This window comes from Tiliqua scincoides, chromosome 8 (assembly GCF_035046505.1).
Source record: "Tiliqua scincoides isolate rTilSci1 chromosome 8, rTilSci1.hap2, whole genome shotgun sequence".
NCBI lineage: Eukaryota > Metazoa > Chordata > Lepidosauria > Squamata > Scincidae > Tiliqua > Tiliqua scincoides.
The window spans coordinates 14,722,732-14,743,732 of NC_089828.1; the positions used below are offsets into that span (position 1 = coordinate 14,722,732).

The 21,001-nt window shown below is 45.5% G+C and overlaps 1 protein-coding gene across 1 annotated transcript in view; it reads right to left on the reverse strand.

Moving 5' to 3' along the window:
* Positions 1–2,115: 2,115 nt before the first annotated feature.
* LOC136658507 (tropomodulin-2-like) overlaps positions 2,116–21,001 on the reverse strand; it is a 37,073-nt gene continuing 18,187 nt past the window's right edge. Inside the window, exons 4-10 of the mRNA XM_066635127.1 lie at positions 15,397–15,519; positions 13,717–13,800; positions 7,126–7,256; positions 5,466–5,573; positions 3,601–3,744; positions 2,957–3,101; positions 2,116–2,400 (exon numbers count right to left, since the gene is read on the reverse strand). Coding sequence (XP_066491224.1) covers positions 2,366–2,400; positions 2,957–3,101; positions 3,601–3,744; positions 5,466–5,573; positions 7,126–7,256; positions 13,717–13,800; positions 15,397–15,519 — 770 coding nt within the window. The 3' untranslated portion in view covers positions 2,116–2,365. The remainder of the gene's footprint in view (positions 2,401–2,956; positions 3,102–3,600; positions 3,745–5,465; positions 5,574–7,125; positions 7,257–13,716; positions 13,801–15,396; positions 15,520–21,001) is intronic.

Sequence of the window (21,001 nt, forward strand, 5' to 3'; positions counted from 1 at the left end):
TGCTCTGCTGCTTCTGACCTCCTCCTCTTCCCATTTATCGGCAAGATTTGCCATGCTTGCTGGATTCACTATTTTAATGACTTTTACTCAAAACTCCCAAGAGGGTTCCAGCAATGGTACTTGTCCATTTTAGAATCACGAGTTCCCCCCAAAGTGAAACTCCCTCTTTGTGCTGGTTGTGCATCAGCAGTCCTGTCTTGTAGCCCACTAACCACTCACTTGTCTTCTATGGCTCACAGATAGTGGGGGCATACCTCTTTGGGAATTACTGGATCCCAGGGGGCAACAGTAGGAAGAAATGTAGGGGGAAAATCAGGAATTAGAATAAAAAATAAAAGTGGTTTCAAAAACACAGCAGCTTCTGAGAACACTGATCTAGGCAAAAGAGGTTTTTACTAGCAATTCTAGTTTTCTGTTTTTTGTTTTTTTTTAATGAGTTAGAAAAAACAACAGTGAGTTGAAGCTATTCTTGGTTTGGCAAAACTAGGGATTATTTCAGGACATCACCAAACAGGACAACATAAGAACATAAGAGCCCTGCTGGATCAGGCCCAAGGCCCATCTAGTCCAGCTTCTGGTATCTCACGGGACATCACCAAACAGGACAACATAAGCCCTGCTGGATCAGGCCCAAGGCCCATCTAGTCCAGCTTCCGGTATCTCACAGCAGCCCACCAGATGCCTCAGGGAGCACACACAAGACCTCAAGATATTTGCGTCTCACTGCCACCTCTCTCAATCAAGTATTACCGCCCTGCATCTACCATTCCTGAGAACAGATCAGGAACCTGGTTTGCCTAACGTAAATACTTAAATGAGAATGCTTGTACAGTACTTACAAACATAGCCCAGATGAGTCTACACAACCCAACCTTTCTCAGGAACAGGACATTTGATGGCATGAAGATGTGCTCTGTTCAGTTTCCCTTTGAACCAGCTTGATGGGTGGGTTTTGCTAATGCTGAAGGTGCCCCAGAATTATCCCCAAATCTGGGAAGGGAAGATGGGTGTGGCCCTATGATGTACGGGTTCCATTTAAGGGCTCAATTCAGACATCATGCCAAACTACAGTTAAGGGAGCATAACCATGGTTGGCCTTAAAATCTGAATTGACAAACTACAGTTTGCATTCGGCCGGCAAATCAGAACCAGAAACCATGATTTGAAATGACTTTGCTAACTGTGGAGGATTAGCATGAAGTCAGAATTCATATCCTATTTTGGAGTGTCAGTCCATCTCAAGAGTTGCCTACCCCTTGGCGGGTGCTGAGCAGATGGAAAATGAAAGCAAGACAAGCAGCAACAACCCTGCATATTTGTCTCCATATCTGGAAGTTCAAACCATTGTCTATGCGATGATTGAATTGTGTCATTGTGTGATGCATCTCAGGCCAATACGTCAATAAGCTCTTGCCTGCAGCCGCTGCCCCCTGCTTTTGGCACAGTGTAATCTGGTTTCTGGAGGTTGATCTATTTGGCAAAGGGGTGTAAGTGTGCTGGTGGAAAGATGGTCCTGTCTTTGCTAGGGGAGACTAATATAACTGGCCTCTTGGTCCCTTTCCAGCTCTTAAATTCTATGATCTGCATAGAGCTCCACCCAGTGAGCAATGTTCTCTATGCATACAAAGCAGAGAGCTGGTTGTACTATGCAGCAAGGTGATGTGGCATTCTAGAAATGGGAGAGACAATTCTGTCTCCCATGACACACAGTCCACCAAGCGGCTCCTGTTCATTTCAGTAGCTGTTGGCAGGAGAACATCCCAGTGGATTGTGCCCCATGTTGATGAGAAGGGAAGGACAAGGAAGGAAGGTCTTCCATTGGCCCCATTTCAAAGATGGGGGCAACCTGCAGTCTGAGCATGATTATAGATGGCTGGACCACAAACAAAGGATGAAGCCCTGAGTTGCAAACACTCCTTTGCACAGACTGCTCCCAATTCATGCAGGTCAAATGTCGCAAGCCTCCTCCCTGGAGAGAGACCTGCTCTCAACAGTAAGGCTGGCAGTAGAAGGACCCCATTTTTTATCCAGCGTCATTTAACCAACTGGTGGTTGTTGTTTTTTTAAGAAAAAAGAACCTACCAAAGGAAGATCCACATGGATGGAGAGCCCATTTGACCTGCTGCTTGCTGTGCATGTTGGTTTCACATCATTCAGCCTTAAAAAATTATATGAATATTTGAAAGAAGATCCGGCTTTTGTTTAAAAGAAAAGGGGGCGGGGAACGAACAAGGGTCATGAAATATGATCAGCCTCATTCTAAAAGCTTTCCAGTGTCTTCCCTTCAGACCAGTGAATTTTCTGAGATTGCTGATAGAGCAGTCGTCTTGGACAGGGAGCTGACTGACATCCCTGGAGGCAAGAGCTAGTGGCGCTCTCCTTCCACTCGCTTCTTGCGAACTACAGAGAGAGAGAGAGCACAGAAAGGAGGAAGAAAGCAGAACCCATTAAGCATTAAGGTGAGCTTCTCTAACGTTACACCATTTTGAAAGACAAATTGACTGTATTGATTTATGTCTTACAATGGTAGTCTGTCCTTCCTCCAAAAGGGCAATATGTAGGGTGATCATACTTAATCTTCACAATAACAACTACAACCCAATGACGTACGCTAGAGTAATTTGTCCCCTTGTCCCAGGGTAAGCTCCAGCAGCCCAGGGTCGACTAGGACCTGCGCCAGCTCAATCGCTGGCACAAGTCCGCATTGACCTGGGAAGATGGATCAGGCCCAAGATGGGAGGGTCAGGATTCAGCATATGCTGCTGCCACTGATCCCACTTCCTTCCCAGGTCTGATCCAGCCTCTTCCCCATCCCTGTCACCACATCATTCCACCTACCCCCTGCCCACCCCTCACCACCCTCCAACTCACCTATCTCAGAAATGTCTCAGCAACCCTGTCAGAAATATACAAGGAATCTTTAGGGCTCTTGCTAGCAGATAACATGTCATCTTACCTAGGTCGTTATTTTTAGTGATGGCTGCTGCTACTCTGGTTCTTGGGCCTTGCTTTGTGAACTGGTACCCAAATTTGAGAATTTGCGAGTTCTCCTCTAACATCTGAGCAATCTCCATCTCTACTGCTGTGCCGAGCTGTTGCCTCTGAGAGAGAACCAAAATGAGATGGAACTGTTTGATTCTCACAGGAGAGAGAGAAGTAGGCCTGGTTCATGCATGCATGCACATCACTTTATTTCCGCCTCATCATCATCATCAACATACCTTACAAGCAAAAGATAAACCTTTGCCCAAGAGCTTTCGTTCCAAATTTAGGCATGGGGGGTCAGGAGGGAGAGGGGAGGGCACCATTAACTCTTTGCTCCTTTGCAATCCTAATCCCAATGCCTGAAAATGCTATTTTCAAGGAGGAATGGCTTCCGTTCGCACTAATGGACCAATCGCACCTTAGTGGAGGGGAATCTGGATTAGGGCCAGATGTCCTAAGGAAAGCAAAAGGCCTAGTATTGCTGCTCTGCCTCTTTTCTGGAACATCTCATAATCAGACCCTGAACTCCACTTGACAGCTTATTTTCACTGCCAAGTCACATATTTCTAGATTCTTTTAGCCAACACCAAGTTCCAGTCTACTGCCTTTCCTTACCTGGTTGTCAATTTTTATCTCTGTCAGCGTCTCGTTCCCTTTCAAAGCATCAATCAGGGCAAGGATGCCTGTCCCAGTGATGAAATTAGATTCTATATTTAGACTTTTCAGTGTCTTGTTCACTTTCAATGTGTCTGCAAATGCCTGAAGAAGTGAAAAAAAAAAAAAAGCTGCATGAGTTTGGATCATCCACAATGCAGTATGAATCCACATGTGCAATGAAGAGTTTGAACCCAGCAGGATTCATGATCCTGCCGGGAGGTAATTATCTGTGAATTTCCCAAGGCTACAGATGTTTGTTCTACCATTCTTCTTTACAGATTTTGAAATTGAAAGATGCTATTTAAAAATGGTACAATATGGTCAATTTCATTTTTACCATCATTAAGGGCTCTGGGTGGTTTACAGCAGTGGTTCTCGCTCCTTTAGTACTGTGACCCACGTTTTAGAATGAGAATCTGTCAGGACCCAGCAGAAGTGATGACATGACCGGAAGCGACATCATCAGGCAGGAAAATTTTTAACAATCCTAGGCTGCAATCCTACCCACACTTACCCAGGAATAAGTCCCATTGACAACCATTGTTAAAATCATCTTCATAGTAGCCTGTTGAACATATGGATCTGTGACATTTCCCCAAATGCAGTCACTTACCAGGGTAGCATCAAGTCTAATACATTAAAAATAAAATATTGAAATGGAGACCCACCTGAAATTGATTTGCAACCCATCTAGTGGGTCCCGACCCACAATTTGAGAAACACTGGTTTACAGGATTAACAATGAAACAGCATTAAAACACCCAAGTTGTGTGCAATACACATGCACACAGCAATACAAATGCAACCTGAACAAAACCTAGCTTGAAATTAATGCACAATACTCAACCTAAGGCAACATTCAGCACTATCCAGAAGCCGCCTGAAGAGGGAGCACAAATGATCTCTAGCTTTTGCATCTAGCTTCTGCAGCAGGAAGGGACTGTAGCTTTCAGACACAGTACCAAGATCCCGGGTTCAATCCCTAGCAGCAGCTCCAGGTAGCTCTGGGAAAGACCCCTGCCTGAAACCCTGGAAAGCTGCTGCCACTCATCCAGCATACTAAGTTAGATGCAATCAGAAAAGAAACAAACTTATGAAGATTTCAGGGCACTTAAGCCATTTCTGCCCGATGTTGCATATACGCAACAGGGACCAAATGTGTACACCTGTGGGCTGGGTAAAAATGGATTAGATAGAGTTCTGTTATCTGGAAAACTAGTTGCTACCAAAGAAGGCATTGCAAACCATTAGTTATGCCATTTTTATCTCACTGTTCCCCCAGGAAGTCCAAGGAGGCACACATCATTGTTCCCTCCCAACTTTCATCCTCACAACAACCCTGCAAGGTAGGTTAGGGTGAAAGATGGTGTCTAGTTCAAGGACACCTAATGAGCTTCACAGAGATTTGTACCCAGATCTCCCTGCTCCTAGTCCTTCAGTATAGTTGCTCAGCTAGTACTCTGGATGAAGATAGGGTTATCACCATTTTTTCTACTAGTACTCTGGTGACTTTAACGGCAACAAACCAGGCAGTTTTCCTGCTATCAATATGCAGTGATGGGGAGAGCTAAACCTCTTGAATTCCTGCTTGTTCAACAATCATTGAAGATCCAGCAAGGTCCCCCCCCCCCCAAGCCAGGAAAAAAGGGGGCAGAGACTGCAACTCTGAAACCGAACAAACTCATGACACAGGAGAGAAATTTTAGAGAACAGTGCTGCAAACTTAAAGCTACTTGTGTGTAGGTTTCTGTACCAAAATGTCAGCATTTGCAAAACTGTGACTTATCCAAGGGTTCAGGTTATTCAAAGACTGTTTCACTCACCATTGCAACAGGATCATTGCTCCGAGTAGCTGCCAGGCTGAACTTCTTCACATGTGTATTATTTTCCAAACTTTTTGCAAACTCTTTCAGTGTTGGAATTGGGATATTCTGCATTATGGAGAAAACCCAAACTGTCAGTAAAACTGAACAGGCACTGGGTTTCAGTCAAAATAAACAAAGTGTTTCAGGCAGCAGAGTGAAATTGCTAGGAATTGGTTTAACCTCATTCACACAAAAGTTTTTTCAGCAGTCACATGTGTGTTGCACACAAACCTATCATATTAAAATATAGAGCCAAAGTGCGGCCAATACTGAGTTATAGGGCCATTAAGATCAGACCTTTGACAGGTGTATTGGAGCCCAGAATTTTGGGTTGGAGTTACTAGGTCTGCAGGTGCTATGGCAAAGTTGCCCCACATAAACTAGAATTATTTTTCACTGATGTCACCTATGGATAAAGACAGTTGCTACATATTTTGTGACCCATGAAGCCAACTACTGTGTCATTTGAAAAACTGGTATGTGCGGTTTTGTAACATGCTGGGACATACGGACTCTGTCTCCGTGACCATTTAGATCAGGGATATCAAACTCATTCCACATAGAGGGTCAAAGTTAGCATTCATGGTGCATATTGAGGGCCGGAAGTGATATTATTAAGCAGATGGCGGCCAGAAATAAGCACTTGGTTATCAAGTAGAAACTCATTAGCTGCAAAAGACAGAAGAGAAAATGTGCAAATCTGGTTCATATTTTCAAGATATGAGAGAGCTCAACTAACACCCTGGGAGAGCCCAATTATAACTGGGGCCAGATAAATTACTTCCAGGGGTCATATTTGCTCTGCGGGCCTTATTTTAACACCCGTGATTAAGATGATCCACTAAACCACAGTAAACACTTTGACCCTGGTTTGCAAACCAGGTCTGTGAACCAACTATAGTTTGAAGAAACCACTGTTTTCTGCATGTAGAATGAATGGGAAACTGGGATTAGCTGAAATGAGACAAAAAACTGAAGTTTCTTCCCCTTGCACACAAAGGGCAATGGGAAGCACTGGGGTAGGGGCAGGGTGGAACTATTGGGAAGCACAGAAGGAACAAAGTGTGTTGCAAAGGAGCAAGCTCTGTCTCACAGGATAGCAACATCATGTGAGCCAGTGGCATAGCTAGAGGGGGTGCAAAGCACGAAGTTTTGCAGGGAGCCTCACCATTTCATGCAAGCGGCCCCTCCCCCTTGGAGCCATTCCAGGCAGTGGGAGTGCCTCTGGACTGCTCCCCCTGCCTGGATTGGCTCCAAAGGGGAGGGGCTGCTTGCACACTGTGGTGAGGCTCCCTGCAAAACTTAGTGCTTTGCACCCATTCTAGCAACGCCACTGATATGAGCCAAGTTGCCGCTCCTCACTTTCCATCTTAGCCTTCTTGCTGTCATGCTAATCTTGCCCATGCAGGAAGACGTTAACATTAGGAAGGCATTCACACATGCAATCCCCATGGGTATACGTGACCCAAAGAACATTTGAACTGGCTCTTCCGGTTCTGCTCTTCCCTTTCGTGGTGAGTAAACACATACGTATTTCAGCAAGCAAATTATAGCCACCTCAAAACATTTTGCCAATAGGATTTGTGCAATGAGGAAGCTGCAGCATCTCTGCCAGTACCTTTATGTTGTTCAGATTGACTTCCACTAATGTAGGATCATTGGCCTTAATCCTTTGCAAAGTGGCTTCTACGTTTGTTGGATTGGGTGGCTCCTCAAAAACAGGCTTGACCTTTTCGCCTTTGACCACATCTGAAAAACAAAGCAGTGGTGCCTTGAAGCATCATCCCCTCCTAGTAAATAATACAGGATTTAAGGAAAAGTTACAGACATCTGCTGCCCAAGAAACCTGCAGGAATGACATGGGTGACTATTTTCAATCAGTTTAGGAAACTACACTGTTCCTCACCTCTTGAATCTCCAGGTACATGACCTCTCCCCTCCCTGTTTTTCTTCCCCTCTCAGCCTCCAATGCATTCTCCTGTTCCCTTTGGTCTTGACCACTCCCTTTTTCAATGTTCAGTTCTCATTACATTTAAGCTACAATCCTATGCACACTTTCCTGGAAATAAGCCCCTCTGAAGACAGGGGGACTTAGTTCTAAGGAGACAAGCATAGGGTTGTGCACTCATTCATCTAAAATATTTCTATGGTGCCAGGAGGCTCAAGGATAATTGGAAAACTTATTTGCCCTGCAACCTGCATCTAGTCACCTACCTGGCTCACTGCCTGCCTGCCTGCTCCACCTGGCCTCCAAGCATGCAGTTGTCTCTGCCTCACTATCCATCTCTTACACTAACAGCCCATCTGTGAATGCAATTAGTGCTTGTGAAACTGCAACATCTGCACATTCTGTGCAATAAAACTCAAACCCACTCCCCCTGCTAGCCCATCATTTATCAAGCGTTTGAGAAACCTGACTCAGGACAGAGAGAGTTCCCAGTGCACTTATACAGACGAGCTCTCTGAGTATTCCTGGAGAGGCATCAAACTCACAGCTTACAGAACTAATTTGCAATTAGAATTCTTATGTATTAGGCTAATGAGATGAAAAGCACACTTAGGCCACCCAAGCTGCTTCTGGAAGGAAAGTTATACTTCAACAGTCAGCAACTATTGAACTCCAAGCCAAAGACACATTCAAGGGAAATTTCAGTGGGGTAACCATATTTGTCTGTTCCAGCAAGCATGCAAAAAAGTGTCTTAATGGCACTTTAACAACAGATTTTGCAGCCTCTGGAAAAGGCAAAAAGATGGATGGGGTGAGCACTCTTTCACTCTGTCATGGAGGAAAGACTAGGGCTGGGTCTTGAACAAGCCATGGGGGGCTCAGTTCAGGGCTTTGCCCCAGGGCTGTCCAGAACCAGGTGCAAATCCTGGGCAGTTACATCATTTCTCTACTATTTAAAATACCTCTCAGTGGTATTTTGGCCCCAGCAAAGAGATTCCCATTGTGGCTCACAACGTTCCATAAAACAATATTGAAAACAATTAGAACAACCCACGCAATCAAGCAAACAAGGACAGTGTAATAACTTGGCTTCCATAACATCTGTAGTGGGAGAGAAACCCTGGTCTTGACAGAGGGCCCAATCCTATCCAACTTTCTAACATGGGTGCAGTCTCAATGCAACCCTGAGGTAAGGGAACAAATGTTCCCATATTTTGAGGAGGCCTCTGTGACTATTTCCCCACCATAGGATACAGAGCATGCCCCATTGGAACAGCAGCACTGGCATTGGAAAATTTGATAGGATTGGTTCCTAAGTCCTAAACAAAGTAGAATCAAAGTAGTCAGCAGCCATCAGCTAAGTCCTCCCTCCCTCCTCATGTCACATTGCCTGCCTTTTCTACTCATGGCCTGAAGACTGGCTGTTTTATTTTTTTCATACGAACTCTTAGAGTCAATTCCATTCACTCATTCATGGCATTTTCACCCTGCCTTTCTCTCTGAGGAGAACCAAGGCAGCTTACAAAAAATAAATACAAATACAAAAGATAATAAAATCACACACAAAAAACCAATTACACTACATGCTAAAAGTCCATAAAACATTAAAACAATCTTAAAACAACTATAAAACACAATCAAACAGAAAAACAGCCTCAAACACAACAGAAGTTCCCAACCTGGGCGTTTGTTACTCCCCAGGTTCTGTGTTTAAAAATCTTCTCCCCTTGGGGGTGGCAACCAGTGGAGATCCATAGGTGATGGTGCCCATCACTTCCGGGTTCTCCCTGCTGCCACTGCTTCCTACTACAGGGAGGTAAGAACAAGGTTTTTACTGGGCTTTTGATCTCTCTGTACTCGGCAGTGGTGGTAGGGAGAACCTGGAAGTGATAGGTGCTCTAAGAAGCACCTAAGTGATGGGTGCTCCAAAGTGATGGGTACACCTAAGTGATGGGTGCTCTAAGAAGCACCTGGAAGTGATGGGTGCCCTAAGAAGGTTGGGAACCACTGCCTTATAAAAACGACAAAGCCTGTAGAAACCAGATGTCATTTAAAAGGCCAAGAAAGGACTGGTCCATGCACAGATTCTTCTGACGGTTGCATCACAAGTGGATTACTCCTAAGGTGACCAAAGGAGCTGCACAGCACACTAATGCTTCTGGCATGCTGCCTCTGTGCTTCCCTGCCACGTGAGGATGGGCATCCGTGTGCCCTGCTGGGCCAGCTCTTGCAACCACTCAGTAGTGGTGGGATAACACCCTACGATAACACCCTACTGCAGCCAGCCACAGGCGAGCAAATGACCATGCTGCTCCTTGAGCACTCCATCGAGAAGAAGCCAAGGAAGGTGAAGAAGGAGGGGTGACCTGAGAAAGTTGCCCACAGAGGTGGGCTCACTGCTGTAGAACTGCTGGCTGTGGCAGAAGCAAGTGGGTCAGGTGCCTCAAAATCTGCCCCTTCCCTGGACCTGCTGCCTGAATGTATGAAATCAGATGGCAACTTTTCAAAGGGGATCAAGCTGCACGCAGAGGTTGCTTCTGTGGCTCTGGGGCCTGGAAAAAGTGCCACTGTGTCATGGATATGTACAGTTCAGGCCTAGTAGCATTGCAAGGCCTGAACCAAGCTAAAACAGTAACACAGAAGTGGCCTGCATTCCCTAGCTGCCAGGATTTACAATTCAATGGAAGGTGATAATGTAGCACCTAGGCAGCCAGAAAGACGCCCATCAAGGATGGAATGCAGCTGCAGATCTCCAGGGGGGAGGGAAGAGCTGAGAGGGTGAGTTTCCAGCCCCAAAGGAAAGGGTCTTTGGTCTTTGTCTTTTGGCATGGGTGCACATCCTGCCCCAGGCCAGGACCATGTGGCCTCATAGGTAACTGAGGATCTACAAAAGAAGCTGACCCAGGTGAGCGTTAGGAAATAATAGAGATAGCCAGTTAGCTTTATTATTTTATGCTGATATGTTCCTAGAAGTTTTATGCCTCTAGCATTTGCTGCCTTTTGTAACTTTTTGTAACTCTATGTACTTAATAAAGTAAAAATCCTTTTACCATGTTGGTTCATTGTCTGTTGGGGACAAAGGTTCAGAATCCTGCCTAGCCGTTCAGCAAGCTACCAAAAATCCTCATTGTGGACTAGAAACTTGAGGACTGAGACTTTAAGTAAAGAAAGTGCTCAGTGCCTACAAGGGATATAGTTAAGCCTAAAGGGTCTCGGTGTCCCTGGACTGAGGCACTGGCTCTTACAGGGTGGTGGCAGTACTACCGAACAGGGATCTTTGAGGGCTCTAGGGTTCAGAACCAACAACTCTGAGCACCCCAAAACCCTGGGAGTGAGCACAAGTGTACGACATGGTGGCCTAGCGCTGGGATCCGACTGAACTTTGTTCCCAAAAGTGGTTACATTTAAGGCAGAGGCAAAACCTCTACAAAGATTTCAGTGGTTTGTTATTTTGGCAGTAAAGGGCTGTTCTGCCTCAGCAACGTTAAGCAGAACTAGCATAGGGTAGAAGATAGCAACATGATGTACAGAGATCAGTTGTATGCTGTTGAAGAGGTGGAAGGGACTGTGGGACCGATGCCAGTCAACATACTGGAATCCCAATCCCCAAGCCTGTTGGAAAGGGCTTACAGATCTGAGTCTGTACCACCGAGGACCATGGAGGATGAGAGGCACCCGAGAGCACACTCAGGGATGCACCAAGCTCAACTCGTGGAGTTCCAAGAGTTCCAAGCACGTGCCTCATGGAGTCCAGAGAACCAGAGCAATCAGCAGAGGTACAACAGGCCAAGTACAGCTGCCAGCAGGTCTGCTCTAAAATTTCAATGAGAGTTGGAATGGACTGATGAAAGTGATGCAGAAGGTGGAAAAGATTCTTGGAAGTTGCCAGACAAAGGCTTATGGCAAGAGACTGTTGCAAAAGGACAAAAGGGTGAGTGGCTGGGCATGCAGAAACCTCCTTCACCCACTCCTGCACCAACTGCTCCACCCCCAGCACAAGTAGCGGGGGAGGGGAAGGCCACCAGATCTTTCCCAGGAGCAGCAATGCCCACAGCAGGAGAATGGACTCAACTTCTTGCCATGCAACAATGCCTTATAGAGATGCAAATGGAGGACCGGAGAAGACAAAGAACTCTCACAGAGCAACGGGACAGACACATGTTTCCAAGGTATGTCTGTGATGGGGATGTGATGTCCTACCTGGCAATGTTTGAACAGGCATGTGCAGATGAGGAAGTGCCTAAAACTTTGTGGTTAAGGATACTGCGCCCACAATGTGTAGGTACAGAGCTAGCACACATACTAGCGGGACTGCCTAAAGAACAAAGGCACAATTACAAACTGTTTAAGTCCTTAGTCAAGGAGAACCTGGCCATAAATGAGCAAATGGCAAGGCAGAAGTTTCGCCATGCAGAAATGAAGCCAGAGGAATCGTATACAAACTTCCAGTTACGCCTAGAGAGAGCTTTGACCACCTGGGCTGAGACTGCGGAAGTAGAAACTGCAGCAGTGGAGAGAGTTGGTGGCAAAAGAACATTTTTTCTCCTATTTACCACCCGAATTGTCAGAATGGGTAGCTGAAAGACAGCCTGCCACTGCGCTGCAAGCTGCAAGGATCGCTGATGAAATTAAATCACGAAGGCAGCTTCAAAGCTCTTTCATCAGAAATCAACCTTATGCACAGCCTAAAAGCTTTCAGCAACAGCCAGCAAAGAAAGGAGGGGGAGGAGAGACAGCCAGGCCCCAAAAGCCAGCTGACTTCCACAACTTTCCAGAGAATGCTGCAGCCTCAACAAACACACAAACAAAGCATCTTCATTGCTATGGATGTGATAAAGTTGGACACTCGAAAAAATTCTGTTCACAAAATGCCCAAAGAAATGCTGTGCAAACTCCAGCCCCTAAGACTGTAAGTAACCCATTGAAGGCCAGGGTACAACGGGTGGCAAGTCATGCCCAAGGGAGAACCCTGGTGAATCCCATGAAGAAGGGGAGCCTGCTCTTAACCTCAGCAGTTACCTGAAGGGAGAGAGGGAGGGGTCAGCCCACTCCTCTGTCCCAAGAGAGACCCAAGTGTACGACACACTGCAAGGGCAAAAATGGCAAAGGACTTTCTCCCCGTACAGTTTGGTTCACAGAGAGGTGTTGTTTTTTTTCACAAGCTGCCAAACACGGAGGGGATCATAGGAGGGGAAAGAGGGGGGCAGTTCACATGCTTTGTGGCTGGTGTTTGCGTTCTCTCTCACAGTAAATTACCATCAGTTCTTATCTCCCGCAGCCCCTTGAGGGCCCACTGCTTTTACTCTTATTCCTTAACTCAGAGGAGCTTCTGAAATATGCTTTTTTCCCCTGCTCCTTCTATTTTTATATATATGTGTGTGTGTTGTTTTTGTAAAGGACCCACTGGTGAAGCAAAAATATTGTTTTTGAAAGCAAGTCACCTGACAGAGCAAATTCCTGGTGGCTAAATTCATGTTGAGAGTGTAGGTTAGCAGACCCACCAGGCTGAAACCATGGCCTTTGGTTACAATGATCACAGGGGGACATGAATAAGCAACCTCAGCAACTGTCAGCTGCCGCATACAAGCCTCTAGCTAGGAGGCCTGAAAATCAGGCTCCGTTTGAGAGGAAGAAAAAGGGCAGAGTTTCTCCCACGCACTCATCTCCCTTTCTCCCAAGGGCATCTTCCTTAGCAGTACTGGAAGAGCAACTGCAATTGCATAGCTCCCCCCTCAACTGCCCCAAACTTTTGCAAACACAGACACACAGAGAAAGTTCCAAAGGAAATCAGTGACACGTCTCATTGATACTACTGACACATTAATTGCAACTGATTTGCCCAGCTGGCATACAGAGAGAGGATCTATATTGCTGGGAATTCTAGTTACAGACAGACAGAAAGACAGACAACACACAGACCACACACACACACACCCTTAGGAACAGGCTATTACTTCAGACTGCAGAGACATGATTGCATTTTCTAATGCTGTCCCAGCCCGGTGAATAGAAAACTTGCATAGCACAAAGTGTATTGGCCTGAAATATTGCTCCCAGATATACTGGGGGCCATGTTGGATGGGAAGTGTAGTGGGGGGAAGGAATTAAGGACTACTCCCCACCATAGTCCTGATCTGGATTGGGGCCTGAGCAGCTACTGTTTACATTTAACAAAACACACCTCTGTGTATCATTTAGTGTCCCTTACTCTCATATTTTATGTGGATGTAGGTAAGTCATGGAGGACATTCATCTACTCACTTTTCATGGTTTCTTTGCCGTCTTTACTGCTGGTTCCCTCGTTAAATCGTGGGTTGTTGACCAGATTGTGCACTCCAAGAACAGCTAGAAGCACACAAGACAAAACACAAGCAAACAAACCCAGAAACAGGGTCAAGTACAAGGAAATAAGTATGAAAAGAAAAATGCTCCTTACTGCATGCTTACATTACATAAGAACATAAGAACAGCCCCACTGGATCAGGCCATAGGCCCATTTAGTCCAGCTTCCTGTATCTCACAGCGGCCCACCAAGTGCCCTCCCTTGCATCTGGCATTCTGACATAGCCCATTTCTAAAATCTGGAGGTTGCACATACACATCACAGCTTGTAACCCGTAATGGATTTTTCCTCCAGAAACTTGTCCAATCCCCTTTTAAAGGCAACTAGGCCAGATGCCGTCACCACATCCTGTGGCAAGCAGTTCCACAGACCAACCACATGTTGAGTAAAGAATTTTAGTGATAACTGGCAGTCAGCATTCTGTATCTGAAGAAGGATGAAGAGAGGCAGGCCAAAGAGGAAGTGTGAAGGAAAGAAGACTGGTAGGTGAGAGTGTCCCAACTCTCCTCTCCTCCATATGTTCTGCTCCATTCCCCTCTTCTTCAAATTCAAGAAGCAGGAGGAAGAAGCTGGCAAAGGCTGATGTGCTTCCAATTAAGTGGTGCAGTGCCACCTCAGGCACTGGAAGTTCTGGCCCTGAATAGGGAAGTCCATTGAAATCTCATTATGGGTAACAATTTTCCCCCATTTGTTATGAAAGTAAATTACAGTATTAACTCCCATAATACGGGGATAGTATATCGGAGAGGTGAGCACTATATGGAACAGTTTTGTAAGAGACACTGGGCACGACCCTAACCCCTTATGTCAGTGCTTTCCAGCATTGGCATAGCAGTGCCAATTCAACATGTGCTGCATCCTGCAGTTGGGTGTCACTCACGGAGGCCTCCTCAAAGTAAGGGAATGTTTGTTCCCTTACCTCAGAACTGCATTGTCCTTAAGTCAGTGCTGGACAGCACTGACATAAGGGGTTAGGATTACACCCATTGTTAAAATCAGGAAATTGGCGCTGAGTGGCCCCATGCTACCCAGAATGCACTACTACTTGCTGTCAATCATAACAGGACAAAAAACACCATGCAAAATTAGCTTTAGAGGAAGCAACCTTATGGGAACTACTACAGTACAGGGTTATTTTTTTTAATTGTCCATAATAGGGTACCACTACATACTCTAATGGCTGCTTCAAGTGTTATCCCCTTGTGGTATGAAAATTCACGTAGGACAAAAGTCCCCAGTTTATTCAGTAAATGTGAACATTGTGAAGGCAGTGCAGGAATATTTCTATTATTATTATTATTTATTTACTTTATTTATATCCCACATTTCTCCTTGAGGGACCCAAGGCGGCTTACAACAATAATTAAAACACACATTAAAAACATAATTTAAAACTAGGTAAAAACATATTAACAACAGACATCTTAAAAAACAGCAAGCAGATAAAAAGTTTAAAAGAGTAGCAGTGGGGGTGAGGTTCACGAATCCCAGAACCAGTCAAAGCCAAACCTGAAGATCATGTTGGAATGATGGTAACAACTGCAATTGCTGCTCAACAGACATGTAGCAGAAGTGGTACTTTAAAGATACCAACACACCTGCTAGATCGTATAGCTCAGTATCAGAGGCACTGGCCAGGGCTTCTTCTAATTCTGGATCCAGAGTCACCTTCTCCTCTGTGTGGGTTTCAAGGGGCCTTTCTTTAGGGACAAATACTTTTCCTAAAAGACACAGCAAGACAACAAATTAAATCTGGCATCAGTGATACAGAAACAATTCATCCACTCTAGCATAGGAAGGTACTCAGAGACTTAACAGCAGGAGACATAGCTGGCATATACTGCTGTACCTTTAAGAGGCAAGCTCAGAAGGCCTCAGGACAAAAGTGGACATGTGAGAGAACTGGGGGAACCATTTCACATGTGGCAAAATCCACAATCCAAAGTGCTGATGCTTTATTCAGGATCAAGTGGAAACAGTGGTTCTCTAACTGGGGCAACACCCCAGCCTGAAAACCCTGGCCTCTGCCCCCTTAAGAGGTCGGGAGGGGGGAAGGCAGCGACACAATCACCAGGATTGCATTGCTTTCAAGGGGTGAAGGGGCTTGCTTTGACTTAATAGAGCCTGCAGCAGGCTCCTGGGGGTGCAGGGAATCCTGCACAGCCTCTACAGAGCCCCCCAAGGTGCGCAGACACTCAAAATAACGATCATGACCCACCTTTGGTTTGCAATCATGAAACCGGAAGTGGGTCGTGATCACTATTTTGAGTGTCTCCGCATGTTGGGGAGCCCTGTGGAGGCTGGTGTGGGGCTCCATGCACCCCTGGGAGCCTGCTAGAGGCCCTGGTAAGTCAAAGTAAGCCCCTGCACCCCTCAAAAGTGAAATGATCCTGGAGATTGCATCACTGCCTACCCCCCTCCCCTGCAAGAACTTACAGTGGGGCTCCAACTTCCTGAGAGTTTGAGAACTGCTGAGTTAAAGTAACAAAAGTAAAACAGAGTGAGCTTTTGAATTCTACAGAGTTCTTCATCAGGCATGTGGCAAATAAAAGGACAGCAGGGAACAGAAAAATGGGAAGGGGGTACATTATAGGAGCCCCAAAAGTCCACACATGTCTAGGATGACAGTTATTTGGTTTACTGCAGACCTGAATCAGCCTCAGAAAAGTTTTGTAGCAGAAGCCTCTGTGAATGGTTGCACCTGTATGATTTTTTCAGGTTCTGTGACTTGATTGGCAAGAAACTTGAGCCAGTTTGCAGATAAGCTGTGCTTGCTTTTCAGCAAATCTACATTTTTGAGCTGTTGTTAGCCAACCAGTGAGTTGCTAGCAATAAATAACTGAGCTAGCAGATAGCCATTTCCACATGCACCATATTTTGGAGATGAGAACAGGATCCTCAGGTTGAAAAATGTTTACCCTTAAACAATTACACTCAAAATATTCTCCCAATTCTTTCACATAGTGATCTCATCCTGAGGCCTTGCCTCTTAAAGAGACAGTGCATTATAGATATGTTGAATGGAATACCCAAAACTGAGTGAATGTTGCATTCATACAAGAATACCAACAACACAGGTGAATTTCGCGAACATCCGAAACTGTGCGATTTCCTCACCTTTCAGATATACCACACTGAATGCTAACAGTCACATTTAGGTGATTCTTAAGAGTCATATTGTGCCTTTTTAGATACAAGAAATTTCATTAAATTCAAGAAATTTGCCTGGGATTGTTAACACATGTGAATGTAGACTTTCCATACATTTTGGGCATTTGTGTTAACTTATATAAATTATATGGAGCTTGCTTATCCACTTACCACCTGTTCCAACCCCTATTATACATATTCAGTCATTTAAAGAAAAGAAAAAGGGGTTGGCCACTCAGAGCGGTTGGCAACCACTCCAAGTGCCCAGGAGGAGGGGTGGAGGAGAAGGTACAGTAGCAGCGAGGACTCTTCCTTGCCACTATAGTACTTTATCTTGCATCCCCCTTTCACCACAGGCAGAGAGACATGGCTGGCCAGCCGGTTCCACCTCTGCCTCAGGATCTGCTGTCAGGCATGCTGGTTGGCAGACCCTCAAAGCGTGGTCCCCAGGGCAATGCACCCCCTGCCCCCCTTAGCTACACCACCGATCTCCCAAATTCAATCTGCAACAAAAACAAAACAAAAACGGCATTTAACCCTCTTCAGGAGTAATGTATTTCTATCCTTAAGCCAAACACAAAATCTACATTTTCTGATGAGGATTTTTCAGAGGTTGATTCTTGGCCCGATGTCTCTCACTGATGTCACCTCTGTTGATTCGAATGAGAGCCAAGATATGACAACATGGAGTACTATGAAATCCCCGCTTTGGGAGTCAGATTTTAAAGGCAGCCCTTTCCAAAGACCTGGCTTCTGCCCAAGACGCATCCCTCTGTAGGCACATTCCACTGTACGGAAGCCTGTAAAAAGACACACAAGCTCACAAGTTCCCGCACCACTATATGGCTTGCTGATTGCTATAACTCCAGGCACTCCAGATTCAGCCAAGCCATCCATCAGTGGTTTGAACAGGAATTAAAGTAAAATGATTCCTCCTCTCTGCCCACCTCCCAAGCTAAATGCAGAAATAGAGCCCAAGTATTGAAAAAAAGGGGGGAGATTTAGAAATAGGAGAGAAAAATATCACCAGCTAAACTTGTCTTGGTAAACTGGAGGCTCTGTTCACATAACTGGTTTCAAAATAGAGTGTATGGTAATCTATCCTTTTTTTTTCTTATAAAGTCAGCAAGATTTATCTATCCAAGCAATTCCAAAGTACGGAAACTTGTGCTAGTAGCACAGTCGCACATGGCTAAAGAGACACAGGATTCATTACCAAATGAAGCTGTCCAGAGAACATATTGGGCAATACAGTGGGGTATTTTTTTTCGTTTTGACAAGTTCCTTGACTCTGTATGCCACACACCACATTCTTCTTGTGGGAAAGCACCAACAGACACAAAGGGGAATTTCAGATGTGAATTCAGCCTGCGTTACCTCCTCCTTTGGGCACAGGAGCAGCCTGATACTGAATGGGACCTTTGGTCCTCCTACCCCAGCACTGGTTGACTCTCCCAGGGTCTAGAACAGGGTTTTCCCCAGACCTTTTCAGCTGGTGATTGAATCTGGAACATTGTATCTCAGGAAGGGGCTGTAGCTCAGAGGCACAGCCACACGTGCTCTGCCTGCAGAAAGTCCCATGTTTGATCCCTGGCATCTCAATGAAGTCATGAGTATGACTCAGGCTAAGTTCAACTCTTTGTCCCTGAGAGATGGCCCCTTTCCCAGAAATAAATCCTGACTTCAAATAAATAGGCGAAGAAATGCGTTGCGTGTGAGTCAGACACTTGGGTTCATTTTGCCCAGAGCTGTTTGGCTGGCAGCAGCTCTCTGGTGCACAGCCTCTCTCCTGCGCCCTGAACTTGAAAACCAAGAGAAGATTGGAGTGGAAGAAGTGTGGAGATGAGTAGTGGGCTAGAGCATCTCTGACACTCTAGCCCTAACTTCTCCTCACCTCCATGCTTTCTCTTCTGTTCCATTCCCCTCTTTCTTTCCAAGTCTCCTCCTTCATTTCAAGCTTAGGGAACAGGAGCACCAGAAGTGACTGTCATGACACCAGGAAAGGAGAGGGTGGCATTTGACATACCACCTCAGTCCACAGAAGGTCTTAGGCCAGCCCTAGTTCAAGAGGCTTTCTCTACCAGGCTACCCAAGATCCTTTAGGTGAAGAGGCCAGGGATTGAACTGGGAACCTTCTGCCTGCCAATTATGTCCATATTTAGTAAAGATTCAGTCCTGGGAATGATGGGAGATGTGACAGGTTAAATGCAGGCATAATACTGGTACCTTGTGGACCTTGTTTGCAAACCAAGTGCTTGCCTCCAGGTACGGAGGGTTCTTCCTCACCCATCCCTGGAGCAAATTCCCACTTCATTTCTTTGTTGGTGTTATCCATAGTTTCATGATACATGTAGAATAGATAAATATTAGCTCAACGGTCCAACTCCATAGGAGGCAGCTTCAAGTAAACCAACTTGGCTATTTTTGACTGGTTATGTTTAGCTATCAGTATTACTTTGGGGAAATGAATCCTGGTTTTCAGTCTCTGGACCTGGCCATGCAGCAAGATCTCTCAAAGGAAGGCATCAACTGTCAGTAGCATTGAGGGGAGGGGGGTGTCAGTGTGGCAAGTACAGGCCCACTGAACTCAAGGGGACTTGAGGAGGTACAGTCAGGGTTTTCAAAGTGCAAAAACATTTTCAAATGGCTAAAACATGCATGACATTTGGCTTCCATATAAAATTTGGAGGGAGATTTTTGCCCAAAAGTAGCCATGGATGGGGCTGGGTTTGGATCAGGGCTGTGACATGGGGGAAGGGGTACAACCCTTTGCTCCCTGACTGATTCTGCAACTTAAATCATCCTCTTGAAATTGCTATGTGCTGTGGAGGAAAAAAAAACAGGGGCACCATTTGTACTCAGAGATTTCTCCTGCAGTGGTGAATGGAACTTCAAGACAGTGGACTGGATGGAGACTGTACCATGGGGTGGGTGGGATTCATCCCTTCTTCCCTGCACCATCAAATCAGCTCCCCATTGGAGGCGAAAAACAAAAACAAAAAAGGCATCAGAAGTTCCAAGCATGGCATGCCCATGTGACGGTTTTCCTTTGGCCCCAAGAAGTTACGTGCAATTGCTAGGAAAGAAGTCAAACTTATTTCTGATTCTGTGGTCTTCCCATTAAGTTTTGGAATTCTCTCTCTCCCCCCCTTCCCTCCCCACCCGGCTTATTTCATAGCATAATTGAGACCATACGGCCCGACTTCTTTGACATATATAAAGCACCACCTCAAGTAACAGGATTTTCATTTTTCAGCCAGTGAGCTGAGGTTGGATTGCTCTTTTGTTGAAGAATTCCCTAGTGAAGCAATCGTTTTTGAACAAAAGCAAAAGAACAGAGTTTGGAGGGGAGGGGAGCAAAGCATAACAAACTGCAGATTTTTCCAGGAAGAATTAGAGGGATTGGTTTTGTTTTTTTTCCATGTTGTGCCTCTGGTGTTGTTTCTACCTCTCCCCCAATGTGACACACCAAACATAGGCTTGGTTCCAGAGTGACACTGGATGTCTGTGGGATGGCTTTTTGAAAGGAAAGGTCTTCGGTGAATGCTAATATACATGTATAAACCGATAAATAAACCACGTGCACATGAAATAATCACATCCTCCTCTCCCTCTCCCAGATTATCCTGCCACCCTCCCTTTCCTCTGTTGTCTCCTTTGTATTCATACCAAGCTTGTGAGTTTTGGGGGGCAAGAATCTGTCCTCTCAACTTCTGCTACCTTATACTGAATCAGACCACTGGTCCACTGACTGGCTGTGGTTTTTCTGGGGGGATTCACACTGGGGTCTGTTCCTTTGGCATGCAAATCAGGTGCTCTCCTATTGAGCTGCATACAGGTCTTCCTTGCTTACTGGAGAACCACTAGGAATCCCTGTCATCTAGATGATGTCATCTCTTCTAGAGAACCTAGTGGAGAACCACCAAGGAGCCCTGGGTTCACAGGCCCACTCAGCTATGAAGTTCTAATTATCTGAGTGGTTGATTTTTATGAAAGGCAAGTCAAAGAATGCTAAATCAGCTCCCAGTCAATTTAGGGGATCAGAGCACTTTC